This window comes from Perca fluviatilis, chromosome 10, assembly GCF_010015445.1.
Source record: "Perca fluviatilis chromosome 10, GENO_Pfluv_1.0, whole genome shotgun sequence".
Lineage (NCBI taxonomy): Eukaryota > Metazoa > Chordata > Actinopteri > Perciformes > Percidae > Perca > Perca fluviatilis.
The window spans coordinates 16,601,417-16,629,349 of NC_053121.1; the positions used below are offsets into that span (position 1 = coordinate 16,601,417).

The following is a 27,933-nucleotide window of genomic DNA, read 5'->3' on the forward strand; positions in this document are numbered from 1 at the left end:
AACCCTCCTACCTAGGCTACACAGTTACATCATCTGTGTAGGTGTTCCCCAGCAAATCTGCTTCCTGCTGCCTTGCAAAACTCAGTTCTGTTATTCCAGCCTGGTGACCAAAGATGAGGAATCAAGAGAACATGACTTGCCTTTAGCAAGACAAGGTCAGTGGGATACCAGAGGAAAACTGGTGGGTGCTTATTATTCTTCTGGGGAGAAGTCTTTTGAATCACCACGTCCAAATCACATGCAGATATGAATGCACGGGGACTCACAGTAATGCATGCACATACAAATGAAGGTTTCCTTAGAGCAGGAAGGACGGCAATTACATACAAGCATCGGCCAACATAGCCAGTTATTTATAGCTTTTTGCAATAGGGTGTGGGAGGGGGCAACGTAGTCTATAAGAGCGGTGGAGGCGCAGGTCTGTCATATTTTAGGTTATATTTCAATCAAAGCTTCATCCTGCCTGTGTGTGTGTGTGTGTGTGTGGGGGGGGGGGTAAACTTGTACGTCAGTGTGAGAGGCCATGGGCGTGACTAAGCGGCAGTAGGCCTACCTGGGAATTTGAACACTCTACAACCTGCACGCTGTTATTAGCTGGGGGTTACACACCCACGTGGGGCCCAAAGGCTCTTTGTTCATGCTCACAAATGTCCCGCACACAAACAAATAAGAAGAAAAGAGAAAATTCAGGCAGAGGGCAGAGCAGGGCTTATTTTGAGCCGGAACACGCCGGAACGTGTTCCGGCACCTCCGACGTTGGATCCGGAACCTTTTTTACTGGATCCGGCACCTCCTGTCTCACCAGGAAAAATAAATCGCCCAAACGAAAAAAATAAACTACTGTTTGTGTAGTGTTCAATGTTGTTATCTGTCTTGTTAGTCGTTATTCCCCATTGAAGTTCCACAAAAATCTTGTGTTTGCATTTTCGATGCGTTTTGAGGTGAATTTTCAGGGTAAGACGGAGGGGGGAGAGGGACGGAGGGAGGGGAGACACTCCAACAGCGCGGCGCTGCACTTCTAGTGACACAAGCGCTTGTGCTGGTTGAGATTGCTGTTATAGCCTCGTTTCAGTCAAGGGAAACATGTCAAAAAGACAACAAAGTTCGCTTAACTTGTTCAAATACGCTGGCCAGTCGGATCCCAAACAACTTAACATTTCTGCCGATCGAGAATGTGCAGACCACGGTGGGTTTTTTGGTTAATTTAATAGTCCGATGGATAATTGCTGCTTGTGAAAACGATTGTTGCAGTGTATTTTATTTTTTACTTTTTTACATTTCGCACCGATGCAGTGTATGTACACACAGCGTTGTTTAGGTTTTTTTAGTCAGAGAAGCTACGTAGGCAGTGTAATTTATTTATTTTTTGTTCCGTTGCCTCCAACCCCCGTTTTGAGTCGCCAGATCCACCCCCCCTCTGCGCTCCGGGACCTCCCACTTTACAAATTAAGCACTGGGGCAGAGTCTCTGCAGATACAGACACCACCACACACTTCTAATGGGTCATGATTGAGAGGGACTACATTTGTTGTTTTTTTAGGAAAATACTGCATATTATACCTTTAAACCTGCAATACCTGGGGTCAGCAGAAACAAGCAGTACAACTCAAGCATCAGCTTTGAAGTTTATATGTCAAACTTTTACTTACCATTTACACATCCAGCAGATATGGAGTTGAGTGTCTTGCCACCTGATGAATCTAATATTCTCTCTCTTTTAGCTCTGTTTTAGTAACTCCTTAGTGAATATCTGGCTCTTAAACTCCTAAATGCTGCATTGTGTTCATCAGCTAGCAGCTAATTTTGTCACCACAAAATTAGCTGCTAGCTGATGTTAGCTGTCCACTGACAGCTAACATCAGTTTTTAGAGCTTTTTTTGTTTAAAAAACAGCTTATATTTAAATGTTAATAAATAGCTCAAATGCTAACCTTTGTTCTGTGTTGCACTAGATTTAAGATGAAGAAGATTTACACGATTTGCTAAAGATTTAGCCATGGATTTAAAACTTAGTTTGAAGTCAAAGGTACTTGTATCATGGACAGTAGAAGAAGTGGATTATATAATTTATAATCTACTTATATTATTCATTCTTATTACAAGGTTATGTTGATTGAGGTTTACACCAGTCTTGTATTTGCATTGTTAAATACAGTACAGTTAAAGGTTTTGATGCAAACCCTTTATGGTCAACTCAAATATTTTGGTTGGAGGGCCAGATTTGGCCCACAGGCTACTATTTGCCTGCATTAAAGGATACAAGTATTACTCTCTTACACTGAGAAAGGCTACCCCTTGGGCATCTCTTCCCAGTCTAGAGATGAAATGCTTATTGGCCAGAAAAAGTAAAGCCTCTCAAGTCTTCCATGATGCACTGAAATGGACAGAAGGAAAAGAAAAAAAAGGACAAGAGAGATTTGCTTTCCTGTACTTTCTGAAAGATCATTAGTAAACCTAGAGACTAGAGGTTTTGTTTTTCTAGAAATCACCAAAAATGTCATTAAAATGTCTGAGAAGGGACAAGTGATTAACGTCCAAAGTCAAAGCACTTGCCCTCTCCATTCCAAATAACCACTTAATCTGTATTGATTCTCAGTTATGCAGCAATTCTAGACCTCCGTCCACTACCCTTCGAACTGCAGCAGTTTTTTATTCTTCCTTTCGCGTCGCAGGCTGCTTTCATTATGGCCTCTCCCACATACGCTACAGCGCTTGTGTATCTAAATGCCATCTCCAAACACCCACCACAACATTTCCTTCTACTTTACCTCCATTTTGTTCGTGGACATCACCACTTCCCCCCAATATCCTGTATGCCAGGACTACCTGTATCTCAAGTATGCAGAAATGAAAGTTGAGGCTCTGTGGGTGTACTCTGTCACTGAAGTGCCACATGTTACGCCCTGAATACCAATTGCCCGTCTTTGATGCTTGTTGCTGGACTCAAATAGCTCCTCTCTCGCCTGCTGTTGCTGCTCATCTAAAGTTCGACAAGGCCCTCTGAGGACAGCGCATTCCCTCAGAGGTTACGCCTATCTCGCACTAGTCTATCATCACTGTTGTCAGCTTTCTCTTTTATGCAAACAGGCTCTAATCTTTATAGGAGCCTCCCCTTCACTCAGCACTGTATTGAAACACAAAGTGACAAGAGCTTGGGGAGTTGGGCTACAATGTGCTGCATATGATTGCAGGGCAACCTTAGGATTTCTTGTGTAAATCTCCTTGCCAGCTTCTCTTTGTGCAACCCTGGCCTAATGCAGTTCTGCTCTGCATAAAAAAACCCTACTTATTAAACATTGTGTTGGACCATGCAGAAGCTATAGTGTCTGTGCCAACAGCTGAGACGTGAAATTGATTTTCATGCTTAGTAAAATGTATTGGCGACTGCACTCAAGCTGTTGTTCCTTTCTCTCCACCACACCTGCAGATCAGCAAGATGCACGATGTTTGCCGTTGAGGCTTTGGGTTGATGTATAATCTTTTTTGAGGGGAACAGAAAACAATGCTGCGGTCTCATTTCTCTGCACAATTATCATTCTTTCATTGTTACGCTGTTAAATGAGGTGCATGATGGGACAGCAGTGTGGTTGTCTTTGATGGTCTCACCCCGGTCTTTACACGTAATTAAACAGCCACATCAGCCCATTTTATCATCTCAGCCATTATTACCATCCAGCTTCTCCTTCAATGTACAATTCAAAAAATGTAACCGAGCCAAGCCTTTTGATGGTATAAAACCTCATCAAGAGGATAAACGTGGCCTCGCTGGTACAACTCATCATTTTCTAATCATCCAAAACACAAATATCCAACTGACTGCATGAAAAGAACCATGACAGGAATTAAAATGATGAAACAAATCACAGTGGTGCAGCGGCGCATGACAGCTGCTATGTTGAGGAAGAGCAGCAGAAAAGCTCGAAGCTATATCTCGCATTGTGTCAAGGTAAAGCGAGAGACAGGCTGGACTCAGAGGGGAAGAGGGTGCCCAAACAGGCAGGGCAGTCGTGGAAAGAAGAGCCAAGTGCGAGTAGAGCCGCGCTGCCAAGCGCCTAGAGCCATTCAGGCTTCCAATGGGCACGTCAACGGGCTCCCAGCTGTCCTAGTTGGTTGTGAGCAGCAGAATCAGGCTTTCTAGGGGCTTCTACTCTAACACCTCTCTCTTTGAACATTCCTCTGCAGCTTCTCCTCATTCCCACCACCGAAACGAACACACACGCGGCACAATGTGAATATTGTCGCTGCTAGGTAATGAGCCGTATATCCAAACTGTCATTTTTCAGGAGCTAAAAGAACGAAGGCTCTTAAAACCACAGAAGACGATGAGATAATTGAACTGATTTGAAAACATGAACCATCCAAATGAGAGTTAGAAGGTTTTACAGCTCATTATGACAAGCCATGTTCCTGTTATTGCATCTCTTTTTTTTTTTTTCCTTTCTGCTTAGAAAGGAAGCAGAAAAAAACGATATACTTTACAAATATTACTGTGTTTGTTCTACTTGACAGGCAAAATAAACCAGGTGAAATCATCAAAACATTTAAGGCCGGGGGGTTCAGGGATGACATATGTCTTGTTTGAAACATTGGACTTGATTTAAAATTTCCAGCTGGCTGATGCCGTATGGGTCTAATTAAGCCCGGATGTATTTCCTGAAAAACAGATCTGAAACAGAACTTTACTTCATATTTATTAGTGTGTTTCTTTGCTTGTCGGTCCTCTACAGCTTTAATTAAAAGTCCCTTGGAGTAGCGGTTCACACATGTCAATTTCTATTTGAAGACTTGGGGATAGAACTAGGACACTCATTATACAGAACACAGGGAAACTGCTACTCCCCGACCACCTCTCGGATTGTTCTACCAGCAGACCTGCCGTGGCTCCATTGTCAGGCTGGAAACCTAATCTATAATTGGCACCCATCATGTCTGTGACAAAGACATATATTGTATATACACCTGATGAAAGGAAGAGTGATGACTGGCTTTGTGGGGTGCTGCATGGAGAATAGACTGCTGTCATGTATGTCATGTGCCATGTTATTATCTTCACAGTAAACAGCCTTTCATAACCAGCTCCTCAGAAACAAACCTCTTTTAAAATATGAAACTCTGCAGATGCTATCTTGTCCTTCTTTGTCTGAGAAAAAAAAACATGATTTTCATTTTGCATTTCGTTGTTCTGAGCTATATAACCCAGGGGTAAAACAAATGAATCGCTCTTTCTGCCAACAGGCTGCAGCTGTGAAACATATGAATTGTTTCTCTCCTGCTGATGAGTAATGAGGGTAGCGTAGGATAAAAGACTGTCATATTGCCTTTTCGTCATCACAGACAGAGAGTGCTGTTTCATTAATTCTTTTTCAATTTATTAATCTGCAAATGCAGAGGATTGGATAGCCGACACAGCTGCTCCGTAAACTAAGACGTCTGCGGATTTTACAGCGGAAGGTTGATCACCTTAATGATATGCAGCGGAGTTTAACTCCTGCGTAGTGAGCATGTGGTTTCCTTCCAGAGACTAATATACTTTCGCTTCAGATTTTACTTAATTTATGACTTAATTGCCAAGCCAGTCCCTCATGCCGACGGACATATTGCTTATTCCATCTGAACTGTCTTTCAGACTGCTCTGTGTGACCTACAGGGCTCTTCTTCATCAGGTCCAATTTGCCAGCCTTGGCCAGCTAGCTAATTATATTTCATGAGCTGACCCTTCTGAGTTTGAGCCTGATGGTGGGTGCTTTGATTAGCCTCCTGTTTTTATCACCTCTGAGTCTTCCACGTTGTTATCACACTTTCTGCTGACAGCCCCAGTGCCTCAAGGTTGCACACTGCAGTTCTGCCGCATAAATTTCACGTTCATGTCATAAGAGTTCAAGAACTGCTTCTCTGTCAACATGCCTCATTTGGAGCAATCTTGTGCGGGTCAAAAGTGCTGTGCTAAAAGTACAAAATGGAAAAGCTGCGAGGAGGAGATTATCAAGGACATTACACAAAGTCGTCAAAAAGCCTGAGTGCAAAATGTTTAGGCCTTTGCAATGTTTTGGACATTTGATCTGAAAGCAAAGGAGCCACTGGCAGATTCGTAAGGTGCTGTGTGTGGAAAAAAAAAAACAGTTTTATGATACTACTCACCCTAAAAAACTCCTTTGTGGAGCCTGAGTCCAGAGTGCCATATGCTATCTCTGTCTGCTTGGCTAAATCTTCGGCACTTTCTATAGGAGAGACCATCCTCTCCACTGTCAAGAAGGCAGCCAGGTTGGCTGTGTAGGAGGAGATGATGATGAGGGTGAAGAACCACCACACACCACCGACGATGCGGCCCGACAGAGACCTGCGAGAGGGGGCGGTTGATGACAAGGAAACAAAGAATGTAATACCAATCAACCTGCTAAGATGCAGTTGAAGAACAGTTGTGTTTAATGTACCTAATTGCACCGGTAATCACAATTTCCTTGTTAATCAACCGGGTGCTGAGTCAGCACTCTAAAACAGCACATTTCCAAAGGAAATATAGCACACGCTGTTTAAAATGTACTTAAATCCAAGTCTGTATTTGGCTCAGAATCAACCAGGGTCAAAGTTCATTTCATAGCCTAAAGAAAGTATTGATGAAACCATTTTGGTGATGCATTGGTCAGCATACAAACTCAATTATGCATATCGTAGCTACAATAAATGTGAAATAGGTTTAGCTTCAAATAATGAACACCTTGAAGGAAGAGGACAGGAAAGGAAGATGCTGAAGTGACCCTGTGTTCCTATTAAGAACACATCTCATCACTTGCAGTTCAAAATTCAAGTAGTATTTGTTTCTGTTGTTTTCTGCTGTCTGCTCCTTGTGTCTACTGAAGCTGACCCACCTGGGGGAGATGTCACAGCCCTGCTGCATGAAGGCGCCCAGTGAGAACCAGAGGGAATTGAAGATGCCAAAGTCGTTGGGAGGATCGGGGGGCGTCTGGGGGTCTTTGGTCTCGTCCTGTTCATCCAGGTTCCACTCATAAGGACTGAACCGACTGACCAGGAACAGGACCACGCTCACCCCAATATAGGCAAACACTATACACATCCAGATCTCATAGGCCAGCGGGTCCAGGAAGGAGAAAACGCCAGGCTTGGACTTTTGTGGCTTCTTTATCATAATGGAGATGCCCAAGCTCATAAAGGGCTTGGAAAAGTCTATCACCTCCTCTCGAACCAGAGTAATGGTAAGAGGTGCAACTGCTATATCTGCTCTCTGGAAACAGGGACATGCACAGCAAGCATTAGTCAGGAACTGCATACAGAAACGGGTCATTTTTATGTATGTGTTATGAATGACTTGAGCTGGAGAAGAAAAAGAAAAAAATGTTGTTAATACACATTTTACACACACATAAGAACCGGCTGAGACACAGGCTGGAAAAAGAAAAAAACACACACACACACACACACACACACACACACACACACACACACACACACACACACACACACACACACACACACACACACACACACACTCACACAGAAAAAGCAGAGTAGCATTCGCAGAGGGTTATGACCTGGGATGTAATACATCAGAAATTCAAACTGTAAAGTTAATCAGATTTCTTCACCGACATTTTGGCCCATTCGGAGGTAAGAGGAGAAAAAGTTCACGAGGGCCCTGCGAGACATTCAGAGAGACAGCTTGGAAAGAAATCCACGAGGCAGATGGATGTTTGAGTCATGTTTGACCAAATGTTTCCTTAATCACGACCTGAGGAGGAAAACTTTTCAAATGTGCATCTTGCTATGAGACTAGCTGCTTCAATAATGGAATGGTTCACATTGAAATTGCATATTAAAGAAGTAGTGAGTTGTCAGATGTCTTAATTTAAACAGCAGGATGTGCAGAAGAGGGGTTGCTGTATACAAAACAAATCAGCAAGCCCTGGCTGTGTAAACATCACATGCCATTCAGTAGGCTGGATATCCCAAACACTGCTTATTCTGGCATTAGCTTTATTTATTTAAATTTTTTTTTCCAAGCTGTTTCTCTTTATCTCCCTCAGCTCTGCTGCTTCAATCACATTATCAAAAAAAAAATTCCACGGAGGTGGTGCTGCCTTTTTAGGAATCACAATGGGTTTCTTTGTAAAAGCAGAAGAAAATAATTAATCACATTAGAAAGTGTGTATGTGATTAATTAAATAACTGCTCCTCTTCAAAGGAGGACAATTCTTGGTATTGTGCTGTATTGTTTTTTGTCGAAATTGAGAAAACATTGGATTGAAGCAGCGTGAGTCAGAAAATGTTTCTTACAAGGTCAAACTAGGAGCAGCACCAATAGACCCAATAAACATGGCTGTTTTCTTTACCCTGTCAACACAACACTGTGAAGGGGCTATAACCATTTAATCCTCGTGCAGGCGTAAGCAGCTCTCAATCAATGTAGCGGGAAACAAAGCAATAAAGAGCAGCCGCGGGCCTAACCTTTAAAAGACAACTAAAATCAAATTAATTTACTGGTCAAAAGGTCAGAATGTACAAAACTATTAGTCCCGGCCCACCTGCTTTAAGATTACAGGCCTGGAAAGAGTTGACAGCGACTTGAGTGGGATTTTTTTTTCTTTTTTTAACCCTCCATCTGCAGGGAATGGACTTTCCCCATTTAAAAGATAATTTGGTGGCGATAGCACATCAAACCAAGCAATCTCTCAGGCTGATGGTTGGGAAATTGAACAGATGAGGAAGCCTAACGCTCATGCATTTTGTATTTGGCCCCTGTTCAACTACTGTGGCCTCGGAGAGAGGCGAGAAAAGGATGGGGTTTGGAATGCCTGAGGTGTTGTGTGAGAGCCCGAGCGCTCTGTCAGATGTAAAACACGGCGTGACCCTCCCCTAATGTGAGAGGTTCAACCTTTACGGAGCATAACACATATGGATCTTGTTGTTTCAAACTGCAAACCACCATTTAGCTGTTGATTCTGTAGCAGATTTTCTCTGCTGTGAATTTACAATGTGGTACAGTCATCACACACATCAAACATTGAACATAATTACACAATCACTTCAAAGGCATACAATCTTTCATTCATCAAAGCGATTACAGTGTGTTTGCCATATGGACTCATTGTTTTCATGTACCTACCTCCGTTCGCGACTGTAAGAGAGAGAGAGAGAGCTTTCTAGGCTAAGCAAGAAGGATTAATTGCAATGAACAGCACTGAGAAATGATTTCATTTTCTCCGTCTCAAGATGATCACCAACTCCCCCAATGCTAGAGGCTGCATTTGATAAATTCTCTTACAGCTGAGCTTCCTGAAACAGCATTAGACTTTGAACAGAGTTCACAACGGGTTGGTGATAACCTTAAGACAGAAAAATGAGATCTCCTCTCATGTTGAAGTTCCTTGCAAACTGTCATGTAATCAGCGAAATCGAGGCTCCCAGTACTCACCCCATAGACCAGTTCACCCACCATCCCGTTCCACGTCTTGGTCTCGGGGTCTCGGGCTCCGTACTTCCCATCCATTACTATAGACAGTTTGTACTTAATTCCAACATGTTTGGCAATCTCAGATGCTAAATCGACGCAGTAGCCTTCATATCTGTCATTCCCATCCAGATGCATATAATTTTTCTTGTACATCACATAAGGAGCTTCCTGTTGATTCAAACACACGCTGGTTTATTCACTCCCATGCCCCAAGCACACATTCACTTATACAGAAATATGCATACATGCACTCACATGTGCCCGTGCGCGCACGCACACACACACACACACACACACACACACACACACACACACACACACACACACACACTCACTCACTCACTCACACACTCACTCACTCACTCACTCACTCACTCACTCACTCACTCACTCACTCACTCACTCACTCACAGAGAGATTCAAAATATTATAAGCTGCTATAACCACATCCATGCAGTCATGCATATACAGATGATGCCCCGCTAATGCACAACTATACTCTGACAACAGCAGCATGATCCTGTGGTCACACTGCTTTCATCAAGCCGTGGCAGCCAGCAGACACCAAGCCCAATGCGCCCAACCCATTTTGAGCCCAACGGTGCAACTCTGTGGGAATAGGGTTGAGGGAAGGAAGTCTGTCATTTGTCGTAGGAGAAGACACAAGGCCAGAATTAGTTTTAAAGGGCTGGGAGTCATTGGTAGGCTAGGTGTGGGTCAGCTCAGAGGTGGGTGGGGATGGGAATGGGGATGGGTTTCATAAGTAAATGCCAGTGACGGGAGAGGGATCAGACAGTGCCCATAGTATCTCAACATATTCAAGCACATTGCACCAATGCGCAGTTAAAGGCTGTTTCATTCCAAAGAAAAAAGAGCCGTTGTTTTGCTATCCAGAAAAAATGCAAAGAAATACTCCATAAATAAAATAATTACATCAGGAGAGCAGGAGCGTGCTAGTTTTCCTCTCCTTTTCAAAAGGCTGGTGCAGCTCGTCTGTTATCTTACTGAGCACATCGTCATTATCAAACAATATGACTGCTCAGGAGAGCAGGCATTGTCACTGCAGCCACACACAATTAGAGTGCAAGTAGGAGAGCAATGATTTGTTTGTTCTGTGCTGAACGTATCCCCTCACCTTGGATCCATTGAGTGTTCCCCTCGAGTTAACACATGTTTACCTCCTGACTGTATTTCTCATCTAGAGATGTTAAATGTTTCCTCTTGCTATAGAGTAACGCCAGCTTATGCCTTGGAATACAGATGAAAACTAAGTGCGCATTAATACCAGCGAGCCTTATTCTTTTTCATATAAAACGTTTCCAGCGACTGAGGTACTGCATAAGGTCATTACAATGCCATTATACAGTCAGCAAATACATTCACAATGGAAGCTATCCAATAAGCCTGAAACATTTAGTTGAGTAAATACAGTTGAAAAAAAAAAAAAAATCTAAGATATTTTGTTTGTTTATAATACTTTGGTCTGGGGAAATTCACAGAAAATGATTCCTCCTAAATCACTGACTGGAAGTTATACTTCAACACAGAACACACGTAGGAGCAATACAAAATAGATTGGAGAGGCGATAACAAGGAAAATTACCCCACCTGCTTATCCCTCCTCCAATACTGTTTATTTTGCTTTGCCCAGCTTGAGAAACCATTGCAGTATCCTCCTCTAGTCATTCTTCGGCCAGTCTATCCCAAGTGTCATTGAACATTTACTTGATGAGGACAGACAGGTCTACTTACGTATGCGTTTGTATGCTTTTTGTAATTGATGGAGTTAACCTTTATCATTGATACCATTATTGTGATGTCACTGCTACGACAGGCCACTGAAGTATGGAAAATCAAAATGCTTTGACACCCACACGGATACAGTTGAAACACTCCCCCATTTCGGACTGACTGTTTCAACATGTAGTGAGTGGATGGAAAGCAACACAAAAGGATGTGGTTCTACCCGCCCAGGACAGAATGTATCACTCATTGGAATCAACACCATGACCTTGAGTGGCAGAATACGTGAAACATTTAAAACTGCATGGAAAGTGTACCATAATAGTAGTGACCACAATCGTTCGGTTTTCCACTGAGGAGTCGTTGGAGACCTGCGGGTCCATAATATTTACAAATCGTGCGTACTCGTTCCAGTACCCAATCTGCAAAGAGAAAACAGTGGTTAGTGATGCATTCCAACTCACGGACATTACGTACGTGGAGCATATAGCAGGGACAGTTCGGGGTGTTTACTGGGAGCTGCCATGATGCAGGGCTCATTAAAACAACACTGCATTTCCCAAGAGGCCTGCTGCCTCTGCCCTAAAGTTCGACCAAAATAGCAGCGAATGAGCAGAATGCTAAAGCAGCAGAAGTGGCCCAGCAATCTAAGCATGGAATAAACAGAATTGATTTTTCTACATTCATCATGCAGTAAGTGTCATGATCAAAGATATTATGAAGATTGTTTTTTTTTTATTATCTACATTCATTGAAACAACCAAATGAGCAGAAACTGAACTGCATGAGCATACAGCAGACAACTTCACTCCCCCCCGTCCCCATTTCAGCTTCCCAGGTTTTATGGTAAATAATTTATATTCAGGCCTGTGAACTGCATACACGTTTAATAATTTAGCATAATATTCCAGTGGCTCCACAGTTTTTTTTTCTGCACAGTCCTGCCAATGCAGTTTCTCTGTATTCTGCTGTACAGATGCTTAAGTCAAACCAATGTCAAGTGTTTGTTTGCCCATCTGAAGTAATGGCTGCTCTGGCTCAAGATGAAACGTATTGCATATGTTGCTGCCAATAGTCTAACTGTTGCTGGCTAGGTTTCTCCCCCGTCACATCTGGTCGACATTCTTTTTTTCTTTTTTTTTTTTGCCTCAGATCTTTAAATGTTTGGGAAAGACAGGTGTACAACAGTGCAGAGTTTTTGAACACCAAGTGGAGGCGCTAGAAAGCAGCAGACGTCTCAAACTTCAGCTCCAAACTGTGGTTACAGTTATGGATTGAGTTATTGCCCGACTGGAGAAAGCTCTAAATGTTTATTCCCTCGCTTATGTCCGACAGTGATGTTTGAGAAGTGCTGCTCGGGGGGCGAGACTGTGGGGGAGCTGTGTCATAGAGTGCTGCTCCAGAGGCAAAGTCCTGATCTCACCCTGAGCAGCTGAGACAGATATCAGCCCATACATCACTCGTGACAGTCACAGCTAAGAACCTTCATCCTCTAACTGTCAGTGGGGTGACTAGGGCTCCAGGTCCTGACAAACTGCTGCCCCACTTGTCTCATCTTCCCTCGCTCCCTCACTCCCCCCACCCCCCTGACCTCCTTTCTCCCACTCTCTCTCCATCCTCTCTGTTTGGCTGTTAGGGCTGTGTGATGCTAACTGAAGTGTGGGCTTTAGAGGACTGGGAGGCAGGCGGCATAATCACACGTCATATCAGACTGAGCCCACACTTTTCCAGCTAACGAGAAATTCACAGCCGCCGCTTGGAACTCGGTGAGGTTATGAAATAAAACCAGAGGTCATTATATGGAACCAGTTATAATGTGAATGTACCACTGGGAATTACCATTTTGAAGAGGAGCCAGAGGAATTCTTGGATCTCCTTTACAGTAATTGGTTATCTGAATGGTATTTACTCTCAGGAAATCATTATCTGCGCTATCACACGGCACAGTCTTATATCACTCTTTTGATAGGGCTGTTTTAGCTATCAGATCGTAGGTAATCTGTGTGTGATTTGTGTGGCTTGTGATGCTTGGGATAGCTCATCAGTGCTGCTACCTAACAGAGGTAGAGAAAGGCAATTCGCATTACTCTGCACTGTCCTGTCAGCCCTGCTGGACCCACATGACTGCAAAAAGCCCTTAGTACTTCAATAAATGGATGTAGAGGCTTGTTTGACTTTTTTTTCTTTCTTTTTTTTTCTACTTTCACACAATCATGCTCGATCAGTTCTCTCAAAATTGTTTAGGGCAAAGTTTTGGCACGCCTAAACATGTGGCCAACATTCACTGAGTTTAGTTCTTCAGCACAGCCGATCAATAAAGCATTTCAAATTACATGTTGGCCAAATTCCACAATTTTGACAAGCAATGAACCAATCCTTGATGTGAGCCAGCTGTTTTTTACTAAGAGATTTTTGATTAGGTCTGGATCAGACAGTTGATGGATGAGAGTTGGAGAGGTCACTGCTCCGGCTTACCTTACTCGGCCCACCTGTTTTCATCTCATAAACATCTATGGTGTAGTTGGTTCTGCGGCCGTAGTTGTCAAACTGGATGTTCCCAGTCATACCATTCACTTGGACCTGCCACAACAGACAGACAGACAGAAGGGACAGACAGACAGACAGACAGGGTAATGTGTAATAGCCATCACTTTGCATATATAGCTGGTATTAAGGTGCTCGTGTCCATGGAGCAACTGGAGTGCGCTCAGTCTGTTAATCAAATGATGAACTGGATACGCTTTAATAAAAGATGTAGTTTTATGGTAATGAGGGCCTGGATTTGAGTGAGCTCTGTGCAGAGATATCTGGGGGCAAAGGGAGGAGAACAGCTCTGCGTTCTCTTCCCTTCTCTCTGTCACTTTCCATCTTTATCACACTCTCACTCCCTATCTCTGCTTCACTTCTTCTAGCCTTTTCTTTGGTGATCAGCTTGCCACTCTCTCTCTCTCTTTCTCTCTCCCCCCTACCGTTTTGAGAGCTCTCTCAATGTCGATGCCTTGGCTCCAAGGTACAGCGGGATTGGCTAGGCAGTCTCCAGCGCTGCCCCGTCGAGAGACGTCCACACGTTGGCGCCGCAGGTACCTGAAGGCCTCTGCTATCACCAGAATGGCATCATGGGTCAGAGCTGAAGTGTACTGTACAAAATCAGAAAGAAAGCAGTGCACACTGTGAGACAGTAACACATGTTGAGAGGCAGAAGATGAGATAAGAATAACATTTTTGTAGTAAAACCTTTACAGGACTTTATACCGTGCAAAGATTGTGTAATATGTTTTCAAATAGTTTAACATCACTATAGGTAGAACTTTTGTACGAATATACCGTCATTTCAAATCAATCTGATTGCATACATTTTTGTTTGCCATAAAATGAATCCCACTGAAAATTGGGGCAGTCAATGTGTCGCTTTCAGCCCATGCATGTCAGTGCCCCCCGGTCGGGTCAGTGTGGGTGGGATGGTAAAAATAGCTTGATTAGACAGATTTGATTAGAAAAGCCAAGACATGTCTGACAGTCAGGACCTCTTTCAAAACTTTTAGCGCAGAGTTGGGAAGTAAATTGAGCATTAATGCGTGATTTTATCTCCCACGCACTTCCCCTCCAACTTCGCCTGACCTTTTCACCACTGAGGGGTGAGCTACTTGTTTGTTGACCACTGCACCATGACAAAATCTAATTAAATGCCATTCAAAATCCATTTCTTCCTTGATCATTGTTTAATTAGATGTAAATTGAAGCTGCAATATAACCTTGCCTTGCACCGCCTATCAATATATTGATTGCTGGGAGGGTTGCAAAGCAAAGAGGAGGAAGCGAGGGGTGGGAGGAAAAGAGAATGACAAAGGCAGACAGAGGATGAGAGCAGCAGAAGAACTGATAGCACCGGGAGCACTTCAGAAGGGATGATCGTTGTATTCTGCATGCACAATGAAAGGCCTTGCACGCAAAGTACCTTCAGAGGAGTGTTTCGGGCTTCTGGGAATTCTCTTTCATCTAGCCGCTCCCAGCGCTGCATAAACTGCTGCACAATCGGGTTCTCAGGGTTGACTATCTGAAACCCTGAAATGTTGGCTCCACCGGCGAAGACTTTGTCCAAGCTCACGTTAGTAAATCCCTGAGATGAGACAAAAGGGAAACAGGGGAGGAGAGGATCCATGTCACATATTTTTCCTTTTTTATATTACCTGGGGTGAAACACCATGAAATATTAGCAGCTATTCTGGCAGCATGCACTGTATTATGAACCCTGTGCTGTATGAGAAAGCAACATTGCCATTAGACCGAGGCAAATGTTTCTTATCACGCATTGTGGTGTAACCCGAATTCATTGAAACAACCTGCCAGTAGATTATTTGTAGAGTTTGTGTCAGATCACGTTAAAGACGGAATGTAAACACGCTGGCTTGTATGTAATGTAAAAAATTTTTTTTTATTCATTTCAAAAACCTCTAGTTTTAGTGCTCCAGCTGCCTTTGCATTCCCTTCTTCACCCTAGAGCTATGACACAGAGTGATTTCTTTTTATGGTCAAATTGCTCTTTTTTAAGTGCGTCATTGTGTCATGGCGTGCAAGGACATGTGTTTGACTGCTGCATAATCACATCTTTTAAAGTGCGGGAAACAGCAGCAGGGGATCAGCAAGTGAGATCAGGGCCGGCCTCCACTTTAAAACTCTTATGCTAATATCAAGGCTTCCCAGAGTAGGAGGAAAAGATGGCTGCCCTCCAAAGATGGTTAAAAAAAGGTTAAATTCTGTTTATCCATTGCTCAGGACATTGCTACTTAAATATAAATATATTAATTTAAGTAAATATGAAATGTAGTCTGACTGCCAGATTGTGATTGATTAGACATGAGCAACAAACATGACAAGCCCTGCATATACAGTAGAGAGAAAAAGCAAAATGTATACAAGTCTGTTTTTTCTTCTGATTTCATGCAAAAGCCTATAATCCATTTATTGTGCATGCACATTTGTGCTCATGGCTGAGACTAAGTCCCATCACATGCAGCAAAAAGAAGGTTTCACTCTCTCCCAGGGGAGCGGCTCGGTTATTACTCACAAGATTGGCCAGAATGTAGTGGTAACCACGGCTGTTCTTCCCCAGAGTCACAACCTATGGGAGAAAAACATCGATACAGTAAACCACCCATGAGATGAGAGCTAAGAGCCACGGCTTGTATAAGTGACTACAACAATCTCTGTAAATGCAGCGAGCACACAGGATGCCGCTGAAGTTGAAACAAAGCAAAGTCTTCGACTGCGGAATAACACGAGAGATGGAGCGGTAAGAGGAAGTGTTCATTAAGGGGGAGCTGATGATGAGAGAAAAACAGCAACAATGTGGAACACCCTTAAATCTTCTGCTCACTTTGAAGTCATTCACGGTGAAGAGAGATGAGTCCTCAGCAAATGCTGGACAGAAGGTAGAAACAGGAAAAAACATTTCAGAGGAATTTACGGTGAGACAGAAAGATGTAGATCTCGCTCTGCTTTGAAAATATCACACCTTTGGAGCCTAACAGCATGTTTCAACCCACACAGCCTGTCTGAAAATAGTAAGTGGTGTTCTAAGCCATTCCATCACTGTAGAACCAACCGTATGCTGCCTTTTAATCTCTTTTTCCTTTTGTTCTTGGCCTACAGATATAGCCTATAGCGGGACTCTAAATTGCCCTTGCTTTTTTGAGCATTAAATGCTGGACAGTGTGTGTTAGACTGGGCCTCCTGAGGTTTGTTATTTATGAGTTTGCAGTCTGCTGTGGATGGACTTCTGAGTGGCTGCCATGCAGAAACCTGTCAACCATGTCTCGGTTTTCATCTGCGTTCTACAAACACAGCAACACAAGTTTACAGCAAAATCAGCATGTTTGCACATGTTCTGGCTCTGTCACAAAAACAAACTGTCAGTTTATCATCTGCTTTTGTGTGTGCGTGTTAGGCTGAGGATGTTGGATATTTGTTACTGTGGATCGTTTACGACATTCCCACCGAATGATGAAAAGCAAACGTGGCTGCAAAAATAAAAAAAAGCTTTGAAGGACGTTTTCAGTTTCACTCCTTTCAACTGCAATTACAGCTTTTAATTTAGCTAGGGTGAACTTAAACTGACTTGGGTAGACTAGTATACAGTAGCACCAAACAATCATCCTTGCTTGGATTCAACCTCCTCCCGAATAAAATAAACCACTTCTCTCCCTCTTTTGTGGGAAACTGAAGGTTGTCTGTGAAAAGGGAAGAGACGCTGGTGGTGTTTTTCACTAAAAACGGCGCACGAGGGAGCACAAACACACAAAGCCTTTCACTTACGCCATCAAGCTGCTTGGATGGGTCAGCGTTTTATGACAGCCTCCCCATCATTAAGGCTTTAAACCTCCAACACTGCAGGATATCAGACACGGGGGAGCAAACAAAGAAAGTGAAATAGAAACAAAGAGGAAATGAGCTGATTATAATGCAGAAATAGCAGGAGTTGGCTTTTAGAATCCATCAATCTGCATCTAATGAGAAAATGACAGACAGATCCACGAAAAGAAACACTTCCTGCAGTGATGTCAGAGCTAGATGGATCCCACTGTAAATGTAAGTCTAACTTTCAGCTTTTTAGCTCTGCTGCATTTTCTTGGACAAAGCCCACAGCTCCACACTCCTTCACCGTGTGCTAACCTTGACTCGGGCCGTTAAGCCTCCTCACACCTGCCCTGGAGCTGGGCAGAGAAAGGCCTCGCCTCCCCGCCTGCTGCCCACAGCTCACAGCCAGCCTGGCAACAGCTACAAGCAGCAACCTTGGGATAAGGTACAGCGAGACACTGATGACACAGAGATACACAGACTCTCCGGCCAGATCACGCCAACCTCTCCCCCCAGCCTTTAATTAGGGCAGACGGCAAGACCAGTTTCCAGTTGAGACGGACTGATTTCATTGTAACTTGTTGTGATGCACTGCTGATTGCCCTTTTCCTAAATCCCTACCATACTGCAAATGGTGATAGCAATCTTTTAATGGTGTTGATAATATATGATTCTCTTGTATTTTCTTTTGAATCCAATATTATTTGAGCAATAACACACTATTTTTTGGAAAGAATATTTACTCAGATAAGAAAATAAATTCTAGCTCACTTGTGAACACTGCTAATCTCATGTCTACAGGAACTGGAGTCCAGACCTGATTAGCTTAGCCTAGAATACAGACTGGAAACAGGGGGGAACAGCTAGTTCTGTTCATAGTTCAAAAATACAACTACCAACTAAGGTGGTTTAATAAGGTTAAAGGATATTTTTCTTTGTAAGACATTAATTTATACTTAAATATGTATGAATACAGTATATTCATTGAAGCAGACATGCAATGTAGTCCGACTGCCAGATTGCAATTGATAAGACGTGATAAGACATGTACATGTAGCTGAAATTCTGACTAAATTAGCTTAGTTTAGCATGGAGTAAACACATGAGGGTTTAGGGTTTAGGGTTTACATGAGGCGTTGGTATGTGTTTTTTTATTTTGTTTCACTTTGGACAGAGCTAAGCTAGCTGTTTCCCTGCACCTTCTGTCTTTGTGCCGGTTTAGGCAGTTGCTAGTAGCCAAGGAGGACACGGAGGATTAAAAAAACATGATGGACCTTCAGAAGAGGTAATTATCTTCACTCGAGTTTCTGCGCAGGAAAGTCACCGGATGACACAATCTTCTGAGCATAGCCGTACTGAGATATACAGAGAGAGTTTTGTGGAGCTAATAGTCTTTATTAGCTTTGTAGCAACTCATTTGGCAATGGCTTGAATGTAATAGACATTCATTAATACAAAAAAGTTATGCACTAAAGCTTTAACTGTGCCACTGATGAATATTTTAATTACTTGGCTATTAAACTTAAAGTCAACAATTTTTTCTTATTCATCTGTATCTAGAAACACATATCGTAGTCCACACATGAGTCACATTTTGGTTTCACTAATGCAACTTGGGTACCAGAAAGATGTTAAATAAATAGCTATCAATTATGAAGAAATAAAACGTAATAACATGTTAATCTATTCACTAACTTTTCTTCTTTGGTTTTGCTAATCATCTTCAGCTTAAAATAGATAGCATAGACTCTGCACATACTCCACACCTTGGATTGTCATCAGCCTCTATTTTTTGCCTCCCAATCGCCTTGAATTAATTTCTGTTGCTGTTCGTCGTCTTTAGAGTCAAGTCAAGTCAAGTCAATGCATTTATTGAGCACAATTAAAACCAACCTAGGCTGAACAAAGTGCTGTACAATGCTATACTATGTTATAAAAACAAAGGAAGACAATAAAAATATAGACACAACGAACATCATACAAACAACACACTTCTATACAAATGTCCCTAAACTAAATCATATGCCAAAGAATAAAAATGTGTTTTAAGATGAGACTTAAAGATCTCGGCAGTAGAGGAGGACCTAATATGAATGGGAAGTTTGTTCCAGAGTCTTGGGGCCACAACAAAGAAGGCATGATCGTTTGTGAGTTACAAAGTTCCTGGAGGAGTGATGCAGGGTAAGAAGATTAGCAATATATAAAGGGGCCAATCCATGTAATGCCTTAAAAACAAGTAACATTACCTTAAAATCGAGGCGACCGGTAACCAGTGAGGAGAAGCCAATATCGGGGAGATATGATCCCTCCTTCTGGTACCAGTCAACAATCTAGCAGCCACATTCTGGACAAGCTGCAGGCGTGATAAAGATGATTGGCAAATCCCAGAATACAAGGAATTGCAGTAGTCAATACGAGACGAAATAAGAATATGAACAACAATCTCCAAGTCCTTACGACAGAGGAAGGATTTTAGTTTAGCAATAGTCCTGAGATGAAAAAAGCTACATTTGACAACAGAACTAATTTGTTTGTCAAATTTTAATGCTGGGTCAAAGATGAAACCTAGATTTCTGGCAAAAGGGCACACACTTGAGGCTAAAGTCCCCAAATTTTTCAAAAGTTTGTCAACTGAATTTGGGGGGCCAAACAACATGACTTCCGTCTTACTCTCATTAAGTTGGAGAAAGCTATTAGCCATCCAGCACTTAATGTCTTTCAGGCAGAGAAAAAGGGACTTTAAAGAGTTGGTATCACCTGTTTTTAGAGGCAGGTACAGCTGTGTGTCATCAGTATAATAGTGATAAGATATGTTATGTTTGTGAAGAATGGAGCCCAATGGGAGCATGTACAAAGAGAATAAAATTGGCCCTAAGATCAAACCTTGAGGTACACCGCATGTAATCGCTGCCGAAGAGGAGGAGATATTTCCAATTTCAATAGAAAAGGTTCGGGTTAATTAGAGGCTGAACCACAGCATGTTTAAAGCTAGATGGGACTGTGCTATTCATAAGAGAGCTATTTATGACAGACAAGAGGCTGGGAACAATAGTATCAAATAGGGAGTGCAATAGCATGATTTAGTGCAGTATTTATTGCACTAAACAACATTTTAGGGCTATGTGCATTTTTAGCTATGCTATCAGAAAAATGCTTTGCTTTAGATGCTTTGACAAGGCGTTGGTAGGATACCTGGTGAACTCTCAGTATCTCATAGGACACTTGCAGTTTATCTTTTTTCCATTTCCTCGCTGCTTTTCTACACTTTTGTCTAAGGGCACAAGTCTTACTGTTAAGCCAAGGTTGGGCTTTGACTTTGCGTCGCTTCAGTTTAAAAGGGGCAACAATATCAAGAACATCTGTGACAGTGGTATTAAACCAAGTAACTAGCTCATCTGTAGACCGAGAGGCGGAGGTTATCTCTTTAGGGCTAGCAAAAGGACAAGCTATGAAAGCATCAGAAAATTGCCTAGCAGTGGATGGGTTCAGTGCTCGGATGTAGTGATCTGCAAGGGCGTTTAGGTATGTTTCATTCATTAAAAACCACAAGTTTATGGTCAGATAGACTAGCAACATCCAGCTCAATATTTAAAACAGGAAAACCTAATGATAAAACAAGATCCAGTGTATGACCATGTTTGTGTGTGGGACCAGTTAAAGACTGAGTCAGATTGAATGAGTCCACAAGTTGTAGAAACTGGCTAACTAAAGGCTTTGATGGACAACAGACATGGATATTAAAATCACCAAGGATTAAAATCTTATCCGAGTTGGGCACAATCAAGGATAGAAACTCCTAAAATTCACTGAGAAAGTCATTATTGTAGGGTCTATACACCAGTGCACAAATCAGTGGGCAGGACAAATCAACCTTAAATGCTTGCACCTCAAAACTAGTCTACTTATCAACTGGCAATTGACGGCATTTATAGCGATTTTTGAAGATTGTCGCTAAACCCCAACCCCTGCCATTGGATCTGGGAGAACTAAAAAAGTCACAATCACCAGGGGAGAAATCAGTGAAAGGGCTTAGATCACCAACATGCAGCCAAGTTTCCGTGACAAATAAAAAGTCTAGATCATGTGATAGAAAGAAGTCATTTAAAATGAATGTTTTGTTCAAAAGTGATGGTCATTCAACAATGCAAATTTGATAGGGATTTTATCTGCAGCCTGCGCTGATCTTATTCGATCATTTGAACAGTCAAGGCAACGGAGATTACCATAGTTGACTCCTCGTCTGCGGCCAAGGGCGTGATGATGTCTGTAATTGTTGCAATTACATTATTATAATGCATAATTTGTTTTCAACCAATGTCATAATTTAGAATTATATAAATTGCATTTAGTATTATTTAGTGATTTTATTTGGTAAGAGTAAAGTGCTTTTATTTTGAAGTCTCCGCGCAAGGCCTCTTGGGACGCTCGTGAGTGAGAGAGTTGGCAAGCTAACAGCAAGCGAAGCACGGACAATTTAATGCTCCGATTAAAGTTTTAAGGTTGTTATAGCGGATGTCAGCGATCTAAGGAAACCTCTATTCCCTTGTGTATAGCATGCAGCCAACGAGGTATGTTGTTTTGTGTCTGTATTTTACTTTGGTGAACGTTATTTTACATGCTGTGCATGTCATTGTATGTTCATATTAAGCTAATGTGGTCTTTATTTTCTCATTATACTGTGTGTTTAGTTTTCACGGTGGATTTGGAGAAGAAGCTTCAAATAAATCTGTAGCAAGAAAACCACTTGTGTCTGCCAGTGCTTCGAGGGAATTATAATGTCCTCGGATGTTTGTAATTCTTTTGGGAATGATAATGGAGGTGGGGGTATAAAAATTGATTGCCCTGTTGGACTAAGGATGTGTAAGGTTTGTTCTTAATTGAGTCATGCTCTAACATTAGACAAGCTCTGTGATGATCGGAGCAGCTCATGAGGTGGGTGTTTATAGAAGGTGACAAGGGAGAGTAGGTAACTGACAAGGTTGGGCCTGCAGGGGGAGCTCTCAAGCGTAACGTATGCTGTAGAAGAAGATGGGTGTGGGTACGCAATCTGTGCTGCCTGCACAATCCGACAAGCGCAAGATTTTCGCGCATGCGCAGATGATAATCCTGTTTTATGAGGATTTAGGACACTGCACGATCTGTTCCACGCTTCCGGTCGTAGTTATAGCGGTCTGCCGTTAGCCTCCACCGGGAAGCTAACGTTAGTTTAGCAACAGCTAATTTGGCTAACCACTAGCTGACAGCTTGATTCAGTCTAAAATAACGTTAACTCAAACTAAACACTGGGAAAAGCAGGCTACAGCTAAATTAAGACTTTAAAGTAATAACAATAAAGACAAGTATTGATTGATTGTATTTTAAATGAGCACAAGTAGAACTGATGTAACAGCTGTTATATATTTTAACGGTTATTTGCAGGTTTTATTTTGAGGGTCTTTTAAAGTGTCAAAAACAAAAATATTAATGATTTGTCCGGTGGTGGTCGCTCCGGTGTTTATTTAGTACAAAAATATGCTGCCAGTTTGACCGTTAAATGTTACTACAAATAGTGTAGGGAAACCGTCACGTTTTCTACTACGTATTTATGCGCATATCGGATCGTGCAGTCAGCACAGATCGTGTACCGAGGGGTGTGACTGGGGCATGTGCTTGTGCATGTGTGCACAAGATGTTAACAGTCAGTCACATCTGAGTCTGGAGCCCGTGCTGAAGATTACACAGAGCATTTGGCTGCCCCGTTTATTGGGGTGAATTCCATCTCTGCTAAAAAGAGAACGGCGTTCCCAAAACAAATTAAAATTGTCAATAAAACCTATTTTGTGGAGCCTGCAGGCAGACTGAAGCCAAGTGCTAAGGCTGAGGAGTTGGCTAAAACGTCCCGCTCCGCGACCAACAGCCGGAAGTGGACCAGAAATAAAAACACACTTTCCAGTGCTTTTCAACGCATTGATAAGAAGGTTAAAATCCCGTTTTCTAAGTTCACATTCATGAAAGCGAGTATCATTAATTCTGCAATGGACCACAATACGTTTGATGGAGGTCGGGAGTGAGGGTATCAGGTCCACAAGTTTAATAATAGTGGTAGGGGGAAAAAAGAGAAACGAGGAGTTATTGTGTTTTGATGGTCGGTATTGTTGAGAAAACATTCAGTGCCGGACTCAGGGGAACATGGACGAGAAGAAGGAGAGGGAGATTGCCTACTCAGTGGGGAAGATTGACGTTGAGGCATAGACTAATTTTTGCGGTCCAAGCAGCGGAGGCCACCAGAGCACCTGATCACAGCGTCTTTGAGAAGCTTTCGTCGCGAGGCAGAAGTTTTCGCCTGTGATGACAGCTTGTGAGCTGGCGACGCAGCGGAGAGACCCCGGGTCTGTCCAGGATGAACGGTGGCTCGGCGTCAAGCAGGAGGACGGACGCGGGCAGGCGGACCGATCTCAGGGCGCTGTATCCTGGAGAGCCGCCGAGAGAGTAGCAGGCAGTTAGCAGGGCGTCTTTAGTCTTTAATTCCTCAGACAACCGACGAACATCTTCCCTAAGGTCAGCTATTTCTTTATTGGCATTCCTGAACAGCGATGTTATTTTGCGGGGCAGTGGGGACTCATCAGGAGATGTGGATGTAGCCTGCTTGGCTAGCACAGTAGGCTACATGTGTAACATAGTTGAATGGGTTAAATAGGTTAAATTCTACTAAATTAAATAAGCCATCTACTGTTAAAATTTGTACCTGCTTCGAGTAGTTGTAGCGCAGCATTATGGGAAATTCCTCACAGCAATGGAGGATTTACAATAACATGTCTGTGATGCTTGTGGACAATATAGTGTTAACTACTTCAAAAGTACTTAAAAGTTGACCCAGTTTGTTTGGTCAGATATAATAACTGTCTGAAGTTAATTTGGCAATGGTTGTATTTAGTTACCAGCCGTTTTATTCATGTTTTACCACTTGAAAAATATTTTCTGTATGCTAACTAGCACCTACGTGTGCCGTCTTTCCAGACAGAGCATGCTAGCTGTGGTCCTTTGAGATGAGCATTCACACACAGTTTTCTTCCATTGTAAATGCAGGCAGAGACTGATTAAACTGACTGTTACCAACCTGACCGGCTCCGAGTGATACACAAGACATTTCACATAGGTCACACATGCGCAAAAACAAGGCTACTAACCAATTATTCTGTTTCCCAGTGACACTGACGAGAAGAAATGTGTTTAGTGCACTACCCCTGCAATAATGCCATTCCTCTTTTTCTTAGAGTATACCCTCTTGCACATCGATCCACTAACTGGCTCCATCACCTTTTGTTCTTCTGCTGAAGGGGGAGCGCGTATTTTACAGACTGGAGTTTTCTTTAAATCCTGATGGGGACAGACAACCAGGATGACCTTGGCTTCACCCTCATCCAGACTGTGCGTGCCTCTGCCCCGCCAGACAGAGAGCCCTGAATGTAAAACTACAGCTATACATTCTCAATAAACGCCAGACCGTTCCCCTCCCCCAAGTTTGACCTTTTTCACTGCAGAGTTTGCCACAACACAGGAACAAGCAGACTCAAAATGATAGGTTCCCCAGAGTTTGTAAATATCACACCATTTACTGAGGCACATAAAAGATTATCCCTGCATGAAAATGATGCAATTACTTTTAGCCTCTTACTGAGCTAAAAAAACTCAAAGACCAGACTCCAAACCAAACTGATACGGAATGCTATTACCATTAGGGCTGTGTATGATGGCTCTTTCTAATAATTGGTTGATTATTTTTTGCAATTAACCAACTCTGAAAAAAGGAAAATCTGCACTCTGCTCTTGCTATAGTTTTACAATTTATTAAAGAAAACTAACATTTCGGTCCCTCTGGACCTTCATCAAGAGTATTTTCAACAATAAACACTCTGTGTCCCCAGATTTAGTTTTAATTAAGCATTTTAGTGGTCAGTAGGCCTACTTATTCTTTCATGTTTTGTTAAAAACCATATTCATTACTAAATCGCATTAGTTGTTTGTAATAATCAGCCTAAGAATGCAGTGCACAGATCATATTAGCAACACTATGTAACTTTTATGCTACGTTTACACGTGGCCGGCTATTTTCATAAACGGACATTTCAACCTCTCGGTTTTCAGAAAAGTGTTCGTTTATATGTACCCGTGTATATATGCCATCAATGCAGTCAAGAGCACGCCAGACCTGTAGGTGGCAGTGTAACGAGAAGCTCAAGCCCACGTTAGCCAATCAGAATCCCGACAATAGAAACAACAGCAACCAATCACGTCCTCTTTCTGTCTCTCGGCTGCCTAAACCTCCGTTTGTCTCAGTTTACATGCAAACGTGCAAACGAAGATTTAAAAAATCTCCACTTTGGCCGGAGTTTTTAGAAATAATTGTTTTCTGTGATGAAAACGGCGTTTTCGTGTAAATGAGAGGCCAAACCGCAGGAAAATATCTGGGTCTTCCCTTCGTGTAAACGGGGCTTTAGCCCTACAGGTTGTCTAACTGGAACTACAACTCGCGCAACCCGACACGAGTTATAGTTCCAATGAGACAACCTGTAAGGAAAGATGTTAAATAAATAGCTATCAAATATGAACAAATAGAGAAATAGTAAGCTATTATTGTCTGATTTGTTAAATCCAGCAAAAAAAAAAGAAAAAGCTCACTACACAATCAGAATTTTATTCTCTGTTGTTTGATGTATCGTTTATGTAGCCTTCATCCCCACCTACTGGCCCGGCCAGTGTTTGTCGTTTGTGCATTATAGTGTGGACAGAGATAGTTTGTAAAAGAAAAGTCTTGTGGACAGAATTGTTTTTTTAAACGGAGGGGGGAAATATATAAAGTTTAGCTGTCAGTGAGTTATAAACCATCTTTGTTGTAACTCACAAAATAAATGTTGATACAGCTTAAAAAATGAAAAGCCCGCTAACAGCATTGATTCAGCCTTGATTTTCTTTCGGGGATAACTGAACGCAGGGCTGAGGTTGTAGTAACAGCACATTTTATGTTTCTGGCTCACAGCCTAAATAATGTTTTAATTCATATTTGCATTATTCACAATAGTTAATAACAGGCTGCAGATACTGTTACATATAATTTAGTGGCTGCAGAGATACCAAAGTGTTCCACTTTACACATGATGGGGCATCTGAGCTATATGCTTTGATACAAAAGGACTTCCCTCTTCTGCAGTCCCCGGTTTCACTTCAAGACTCTTGGTAGAAGTGCTCTTGGTGGAGCACTCTCTAATTAGCAGCCAGTAATGGCTGAGGCTGAGAAGCTTTTCTTGGCAGTGGGGATATATGCCCCTGAAGATAGCAGGGGCATATAGTGTTGGCCTCCCCCCAAATGCAGAACATTTTAGAGACACCTGACTCATATTCAGAGGATAGATCTATCATTGCTCTGCTATACCAGAACAATGTAAGACTTGATACCTTGGGAGGAAGAAATCCTTGGCTCCAAAACAGCAAGATGTCCTGCCCTGTTTTCACTGAAAATGATCAGGGTCATTTTTCTTGATAAGAAAAGGAAAAAATGATGTCTCTGCTTTACAGACTGTATTATTAGGGGATTGTGTTCTTGATACAGTTATAACTACACGTGTGAATCGTCAGAGTCACAGCATAACGCCCTTAGCCTCTCTTCCAGTTGTGGAGTCTGCAGGTCACGTTCTGTTTAACGATAACATTTTAATCCCATTTAATTCTATAATCGCAGGAAGTAAATGGCCCTCAACAGCCAAGGTTGGTGCCAGGGATTTGAAAGCACTACGTATCCACGTAAGCCCCTCCTCTCAGTAGCCTGGGGACAATAAGCTGATGTTGACATCAGGAGCACCCGTCATATGAGTGGCGACATTAGCTCACTTTCTTGCCTCTCTCCTCTATTTTTCTTAGAACAAATTAAGAGACATGCTAGGAAGTGTTACCAGAAAACCGAGTCAACGGCATCTATGAGGTTTTAATGCCTGTGAAGGTTTTATGTGGCATATTTTGTGTTGTAACTTTAGAGAGTGCCAGAGTACTTACAGTATATTCAGATTTAATTTCAGTTTGTACCTGTAGTTGCATGTGTGTTTGCCAATATGTTACATGAGGATACAAATGTCATCTCCTGCTTGATAGAACGTTGGTATTGCTCCCGTCATCCACTACACTGATTAAAGGTGCAGTAGACTTATAAAACTAACTTTCTGTCATATTTGCTGAAACTGACCCTATGTTCAAGTAGAACTACATGAAGCAGGTAATTAAAAAAAAAAATTCAGTCTCCTTGTTCAGATGCACCAATAAGGGCCGGGGGGTTGTCTAACTGCATCTCAATCACTGCTCATGCACACACATTCATTCTCCCTTGTGTGGGGAGGGGCTTAG

The 27,933-nt window shown here is 42.3% G+C and overlaps 1 protein-coding gene across 4 annotated transcripts in view; it reads right to left on the reverse strand.

Moving 5' to 3' along the window:
• Window positions 1-27,933, reverse strand: part of gria3b (glutamate receptor, ionotropic, AMPA 3b) — an 86,198-nt gene that overhangs the window by 12,759 nt on the left and 45,506 nt on the right. For all 4 annotated transcript variants that reach the window (XR_005640433.1, XM_039813028.1, XM_039813027.1 and 1 more), the window contains exons 5-12: window positions 16,274-16,327; window positions 15,164-15,325; window positions 14,178-14,345; window positions 13,684-13,788; window positions 11,526-11,630; window positions 9,427-9,633; window positions 6,866-7,239; window positions 6,138-6,336 (exon numbers count right to left, since the gene is read on the reverse strand). Coding sequence is in view for 3 of the 4 variants with exons in the window: in XM_039813028.1 (XP_039668962.1) it covers window positions 6,138-6,336; window positions 6,866-7,239; window positions 9,427-9,633; window positions 11,526-11,630; window positions 13,684-13,788; window positions 14,178-14,345; window positions 15,164-15,325; window positions 16,274-16,327 (1,374 nt within the window). In the remaining variant the exon portion in view is untranslated. The remainder of the gene's footprint in view (window positions 1-6,137; window positions 6,337-6,865; window positions 7,240-9,426; window positions 9,634-11,525; window positions 11,631-13,683; window positions 13,789-14,177; window positions 14,346-15,163; window positions 15,326-16,273; window positions 16,328-27,933) is intronic.